This window comes from Tachyglossus aculeatus, chromosome 23 (assembly GCF_015852505.1).
Source record: "Tachyglossus aculeatus isolate mTacAcu1 chromosome 23, mTacAcu1.pri, whole genome shotgun sequence".
Classification (NCBI taxonomy): Eukaryota; Metazoa; Chordata; class Mammalia; order Monotremata; family Tachyglossidae; genus Tachyglossus; species Tachyglossus aculeatus.
Window position 1 is genome coordinate 1443299 of NC_052088.1, and position 7411 is coordinate 1450709.

At 52.1% G+C, this 7411-nt stretch overlaps 1 protein-coding gene across 2 annotated transcripts in view; it reads right to left on the reverse strand.

The window, feature by feature from the left end:
• MED6 (mediator complex subunit 6) overlaps positions 1 to 6688 on the reverse strand; it is a 30214-nt gene extending 23526 nt beyond the window's left edge. For both annotated transcript variants that reach the window (XM_038765633.1, XM_038765632.1), the window contains exon 1: positions 6637 to 6688. In XM_038765633.1, the coding sequence (XP_038621561.1) occupies positions 6637 to 6658 (22 nt within the window). In that variant the 5' untranslated portion in view covers positions 6659 to 6688. The remainder of the gene's footprint in view (positions 1 to 6636) is intronic.
• Positions 6689 to 7411: the final 723 nt, after the last annotated feature.

Here is a 7411-nt window from a genome sequence, read left to right on the forward strand (position 1 = left end):
GGAGGGGGAAGATGTGGTTTCAAGATTAGAACAGTGCTTGGCACATAGTAAGCACTTAATAAATGCTATTTTTTTTTAAAAAAAGATGTTCTTGCTTTGGGGCAGCAGGGGCCTTAAAGTGCTCACCATTCTACTGGTCGTCCGTGGGGAAAAGGATTGATGAAAACCAGCGGGTGGGAGGCCCGAGAGGGCTAATTATTTTTGCAAAGTGCTTTGATCAGTCACCTGTGAATATTTTTCCAAGCGCTGACATGAATGCTGGTGTGAGGCTTATGGAGTTGTTGTGGGCAGAAAATGTGTCTACCAACTCTGTTGTGTTACTCCCCCGAGAACTTAGTCCAGTGCTCTGCACAGACTAACACCTTTAGTGAAGCAACATGGCTCAGTGGAAAGAGCACGGGCTTGGGAGTCAGAGGTCATGGGTTCTAATCCCGGCTCCGCCACTTGTTAGCTGTGTGACTTTGGGCAAGTCACTTAACTTCTCTGGGCCTCAGTTACCTCATCTGAAAATGGGGATTAAGACTGTGAGCCCCACGTGGAACAACCTGATTACCTTGTATCCCCCCCAGCATTTAGAACAGTGCTTGGCATATAGGAAGCACTTAACAAAAGCCGCTATTATTTTTATTACTATCTCAATGAATACCACTGACTCATTATTTTACAACCCAGGCCCTGCCCCTCTTTAAGACATCCTGTAGGTTGCTATAAAGGACAAAGGGGAAGTTCTCAAGTGAGTTACTTCAGAACTGTAAGCTCCTCCCTCTTGACAGTAAGCTCATTGTGGACAGGGAATGTGTCTGTTTACTGTTGTATTGTACTCTCCTAAGTCTTCAGTACAGTGCTCTGCACACTGTGAGCGCTCAATAAATAGGATGGAATGAATGACTTTCAACTGCATGGCTTAGTGGCAGCGTGGCTTGGTGGAAAGCACAGGCATGGGAGTCAGAGGTTGTGGGTTCTAATCCTGGCTCTGCCACTTATCAGCTGTGTGACTTCGGGCAAGTCACTCCACTTCTCTGTGCCTCAGTTACCTCATCTGTAAAATGGGGATTAAGACTGTGAGCCCCATGTGGCTCCACTTGATCACCCCCACCTGATCTCCTTGTATCCACCCCAGCACTTAGAACAGTGCTTGGCACGTAGTAAGCGCTTAACAAATACCATCATCATCAAATGAAATTCCACATTCTAGAGAAACAAGAACCGGGACAACAATGGAAGCTTAATAGGAAATGGCATTATGCTTGCAAGCGCAAACCAGAAATCAATCAATCAATTAATCATGACTTCAGAAGCACTTCCTGTATGCTAAGCTGTGTAATGAGTTCTTGGGAGTGGACAAGGTGGAGGAGGTGTCGGTTTCCTTCTCGCCCCCCAATGTCGCTTTCGCACTATCCCTCCTCCCCCTTCCCTTTCCTTCCCTTCCTTTGAAGCCCACATTATTCGCCTCTACCACCCCCTCCAGATTCTTGTAGCCGTCATCTACCGCCCTCCGGGCCCCACTTCCAACTTCTTTAACGACTTTGACCCCTTCCTCACATTCCTTCTCTCCTTCTCCATGCCCACTCTGATCCTCGGAGACTTCAATATCCACATGGATATCCCTAACGACTCCTCTGCCGCCCGCCTTCTATCTCTCCTTGACGCTGCCAACCTCTTCCTCCACCCCACCTCACCCACTCACCAACTTGGTCATACCCTCGACCTCATCATCTCCTACCGCTGCACTGTGTCCACCCTCACCAACTCTGTGATCCCTCTCTCTGATCATAATCTTCTCACCTGCCTCCTCACTCACACTCCTTTCCCCTGTAAATCCGTATTACTCCCTCACAGAGATCTCCGCTCTCTGGACCCCACCCATCTTTCGGAGCGCCTCACACCCCACCTCGCCGCCCTCTCCTCTCTACCCAGTCTTGATGATCAGATTACTGCTCTCAACTCTACCCTTTCTACTCAGCTAGACTCGCTCGCTCCCCTTTCCCTTCGCCGCTCTCGCACCACTAACCCACAGCCCTGGATCACTGCCACTGTCCGCCTCCTTCGCTCTTATGCTCGAGCTGCCGAACGCTGCTGGCGAAAGTCTAAACACCATGCCAACCTCGTTCACTTCAAGTTTATCCTTTCCTGCCTTAACTCAGCCCTCTCTTCTGCCAGACAAAACTATTTCTCCTCCCTTATTGACACCCACGCCCATCACCCCCGCCAGCTCTTCCGTACATTCAACTCCCTTCTCAGGCCCCCGGTTCCTCCCCCTCCTCCTTCCCTCACCCCCAACGATCTGGCCTCCTACTTCATTAACAAAATTAAATCCATCAGGTCCGACCTCCCCAAAGTCTCTTCCCCCCTTTCTCCAACCCCCCGGCTCTCAACACTCTCTGCTACTCTCCCATCCTTCCCAGCGGTATCCTCAGAGGAACTCTCCTCCCTCCTCTCTAGTGCTACTCCAGCCACCTGTGCTTCTGACCCCATTCCCTCTCATCTTATGAAATCTCTCGCTCCATCCCTTCTCCCCTCCTTAACTTCCATCTTCAACCGCTCACTCTCCACTGGTTCCTTCCCCTCTGCCTTCAAACATGCCCATGTCTCTCCCATCCTAAAAAAACCCTCTCTTGACCCCACCTCACCTTCTAGTTATCGTCCCATATCCCTCCTACCATTCCTTTCCAAACTCCTTGAACGAGTTGTCTACACGCGCTGCCTAGAATTCCTCAACAACAACTCTCTCCTCGACCCCCTCCAGTCTGGCTTCCGTCCCCTTCATTCCACGGAAACTGCGCTCTCAAAGGTCACCAATGACCTCCTGCTTGCCAAATCCAACGGCTCATACTCTGTCCTAATCCTCCTCGACCTCTCAGCTGCCTTTGACACTGTGGACCACCCCCTTCTCCTCCACACGTTATCTGACCTTGGCTTCACAGACTCCATCCTCTCCTGGTTCTCCTCTTATCTCTCCGGTCGTTCTTTCTCAGTCTCTTTTGCAGGCTCCTCCTCCCCCTCCCATCCTCTTACTGTGGGGGTTCCCCAAGGTTCAGTGCTTGGTCCCCTTCTGTTCTCAATATACACTCACTCCCTTGGTGACCTCATTCGCTCCCACGGCTTCAACTATCATCTCTACGCTGATGACACCCAGATCTACATCTCTGCCCCTGCTCTCTCCCCCTCCCTCCAGGCTCGCATCTCCTCCTGCCTTCAGGACATCTCCATCTGGATGTCCGCCCGCCACCTAAAGCTCAACATGTCGAAGACTGAGCTCCTTGTCTTCCCTCCCAAACCTTGTCCTCTCCCTGACTTTCCCATCTCTGTTGACGGCACTACCATCCTTCCCGTCTCACAAGCCCGCAACCTTGGTGTCATCCTCGACTCCGCTCTCTCATTCACCCCTCACATCCAAGCCGTCACCAAAACCTGCCGGTCTCAGCTCCGCAACATTGCCAAGATCCGCCCTTTCCTCTCCATCCAAACCGCTACCCTGCTAATTCAAGCTCTCATCCTATCCCGTCTGGACTACTGCACTAGCCTTCTCTCTGATCTCCCATCCTCGTGTCTCTCTCCGCTTCAATCCATACTTCATGCTGCTGCCCGGATTATCTTTGTCCAGAAACACTCTGGACATATTACTCCCCTCCTCAAAAACCTCCAATGGCTACCGATCAATCTGCGCATCAGGCAGAAACTCCTCACTTCAAGGCTTCAGGGCTGTCCATCACCTCGCCCCCTCCTACCTCACCTCCCTTCTCTCCTTCTACTGCCCAGCCCGCACCCTCCGCTCCTCCACCACTAATCTCCTCACTGTACCTCGCTCTCGCCTGTCCCGCCATCGACCCCCGGCCCACGTCATCCCCCGGGCCTGGAATGCCCTCCCTCTGCCCATCCGCCAAGCTAGCTCTCTTCCTCCCTTCAAGGCCCTGCTGAGAGCTCACCTCCTCCAGGAGGCCTTCCCAGACTGAGCCCCTTCTTTCCTCTCCCCCTCGTCCCCCTCTCCATCCCCCCGTCTTACCTCCTTCCCTTCCCCACAGCACCTGTATATATGTATATATGGTTGTACATATTTATTACTCTATTTATTTATTTTACTTGTACATTTCTATCCTACTTATTTTATTTTGTTGGTATGTTTGGTTCTGTTCTCTGTCTCCCCCTTTTAGACTGTGAGCCCACTGTTGGGTAGGGACTGTCTCTATGTGATGCCAATTTGTACTTCCCAAGCGCTTAGTACAGTGCTCTGCACATAGTAAGCGCTCAATAAATACGATTGATTGATTGATTGATTGATTGACAATACAACAGAGTTGGCAGACTCGTTCTCTGCCAACAAGGAGCTTACTGTCTGGGGGTGGATGGACAGATGTCATGATCACTGAGCGCTTACTTTGCATGGAGCACTGTACTCAGAGCTTGGGAGAGTCCAGAACAACAGAACAACAGAACAACAAAACAGACACCACAACGTCACTAATATCAACCCATTCCTCTCCATCCAAGTTAACCCAAGCACTTATCCCATCCCGCCTTGATTACTGCATCAGCCTCCTTGATGATCATGATGGCATTTCTTAAGTGCTTACTATGTGTCAAGCACTGCTCTAAGCACTGGGGTACATACAAGCTAATCAGGTTGGTCAACCTTCCCAGTCCCACGTGGGACTCCCTGTCCTCATTTTACAGATGTAATAACTGAGGCACAGAGAAACAAAGTGACTTGCCCAAAGTCAAGTGGCAGAGCTGGGATTAAAACTCCAGTCTTTCTGACTCCCAGGCCCAGGCTCTATCCACTAGGCCGCCCTATTCTCCCCACCCCATTCGTACTTTACTTCTGCTGCTCTGATCATTCTTCTCCGAAGATGTTCTATGTTTCCCCACTCCTCAAGGACCTCCAGGGGTTGCCCACCGACCTTCACATCAGACACTCTTTACTGTTGGCTTGAAAGCTCTCAATCACCTTGTCTCCTCCTACCTCAACTCCCTGTTCTCCTACTACAAACCAGCCTGCACACTTCGCTCTTCTAAGGTCAGCTTACTCAATGTACCTCAATCTCATCTATCTGGCCACTGACCTCTTGCCCATGTCTTGCCTCTGGTCTGAAACCCCCGGTTCCAGGCCCCCGGTTCCTCCCCCTCCTCCTTCCCTCACCCCCAACAATCTGGCCTCCTACTTCATTAATAAAATTAAATCCATCAGGTCCGACCTCCCCAAGTCACTCCCCCCACTTCTCCAACCCCCCGGCTCTCAACACTCTCTGCTACTCTCCCATCCTTCCCAGCAGTATCCTCAGAGGAGCTCTCCTCCCTCCTCTCAAGTGCTACTCCGGCCACCTGTGCTTCTGACCCCATTCCCTCTCATGAAATCTCTTGCTCTGTCCCTTCTCCTCTCCTTAACTTCCATCTTCAACTGCTCACTCTCCACTGGCTCCTTCCCCTCTGCCTTCAAACATGTCCATGTCTCTCCCATCCTAAAAAAACCCTCTCTTGACCCCACCTCCCTCCTACCATTCCTCTCCAAACTCCTTGAACGAGCCCCCCTAACTGGCCCCTAACCCTCACCCCAGACCCTCAAGGCCCCCTCAGCCCTGAATCCCCCCAACCCAAGCCCCTTCAACAGAAGCAGCATGGCTCCGTTGAAAGAGCCCGGGCTTTGGAGCCAGAGGTCACGGGTTCGAATCCCGGCTCTCCCAATTAGCTGTGTGACTGTGGGCGAGTCACTTCTCTGGGCCTCAGGGACCTCATCTGTAAAATGGGGATGAAGACTGGGAGCCCCCTGTGGGACCACCTGATCACCTTGGAACCTCCTCAGAGCTTAGAACAGTGCTTTGCACAGAGTAAGTGTTTAACAAATGCCATTATTATTATTATTATTACTGTTGTTGTTATTTAGCCCCGCCAGACTGGAGTCCCCCCCCAAGCCCTGAGTCCCCCCAACTCTCCCCTAATACTAACCCCAGACCCCCAGGCCCCCCCCCCACCCCAGGCCCTGAATCCCGCCAGTCTGGCGTCTCCTCAGCCCTGAGTCCTCCCAACTCTCTCATTCATTCATTCATTCAATCATATTTATTGAGCGCTTCCTGCGTGCAGAGCACTGGACTAAGCGCTTGGGAAGTACAAGCTGGCAACATACAGAGACGGCCCCTACCCCCAACAACGGGCTCACAGTCTAGAACGGGGAGACAGACAACAAAACAAAACATGTGAACGGGTGTCAAGCCATCAGAATAAACAGAAGTAAAGCCAGATGTACATCATTAACAAAATAAGATAAATAGACTAGTAAATATGTACAAGTAAAATAGAGTAATAAACCTGTACAAACATCTATACGGGTGCTGCGGGGAGGGGAAGGAGGTAGGGCAGGGGGGATGGGGAGAGGAAGGAGGGGGCTGAGTCTGGGAAGGCCTCATGGAGGACCCCGAACCCCCAAGTCCCAACCTTCCTGCCCCCAAGCCCCCTCAGCCCTGCCAGCCCAGAGACCCCCCCCCACCCTCCCCAAGCCCCTCAGCCCTGACAGACCAGGGTCCCCCCCAAGCTCTTCCCTAACCCTCACCCCAGACCCCCAAGCCCCCCGAGGCCTGAGTCCCCCCCAACCTCCCAATCCCCTCAGCCCTGCCAGCCCCGGGTCCCCCGTCAGCACCCCATTACCTCGGATGTCAACGGCCGCCATGGCTGCACTGCCTCAGCCCGACAAGGCCCGCGGACCGACTACGTCACTTCCGGTTCCAGAGCGCGGGGGGAGGGACGCACGGCGCCGCCGGCCGGAAGTGACGACACAGACCAGCCTTTTAAAAAAATATGTATGGCAAGGCCTTCGGGTGGGCCTAACAGTCTGTGGTACCTTTAGAGCGCTTACCGTGGGTAGGCCGCTGTGCTAAGCGCTTGGGGGAGTGCGGTGCATTCATGCATTCATTCAATCAGTCGTATTTATTGAGCGCTTGCTGTGTGCAGAGCACTGTACTAAGCGCTTGGGAAGTACAAGTTGGCAACATATAGAGACGGTCCCTACCCAACAGTGGGCTCACAGTCTTGAAGGGGGAGACAGAGAACGAAACAAAACATATTAGCAGAATAAAATAAATGGAATAAATATGTACAAGTAAAGTAAATAAATAAATAGAGGAATAAATACATACAAACATATATACATATACACAGGTGCTGTGGGGAAGGGAAGGAGGTAAGGCGGGGGGATGGAGAGCGGGAGGAGGGGGAGAGGAGCGGAGGGTGAAGGCTGGGCTGTAGAAGGAGAGAAGGGAGGTGAGATAGGAGGGGGCGAGGTGATGGACAGCCTTGAAGCCCAGGGTGAGGAGTTTCTGCCTGATGCGTAGGTTGATTGGTAGCCACTGGAGATTTTTGAGGAAATGAGGGGGCATGTTCCCTGCCATGCTCTGTACTAGTTGCCTGTTAGTGAGTTACTATG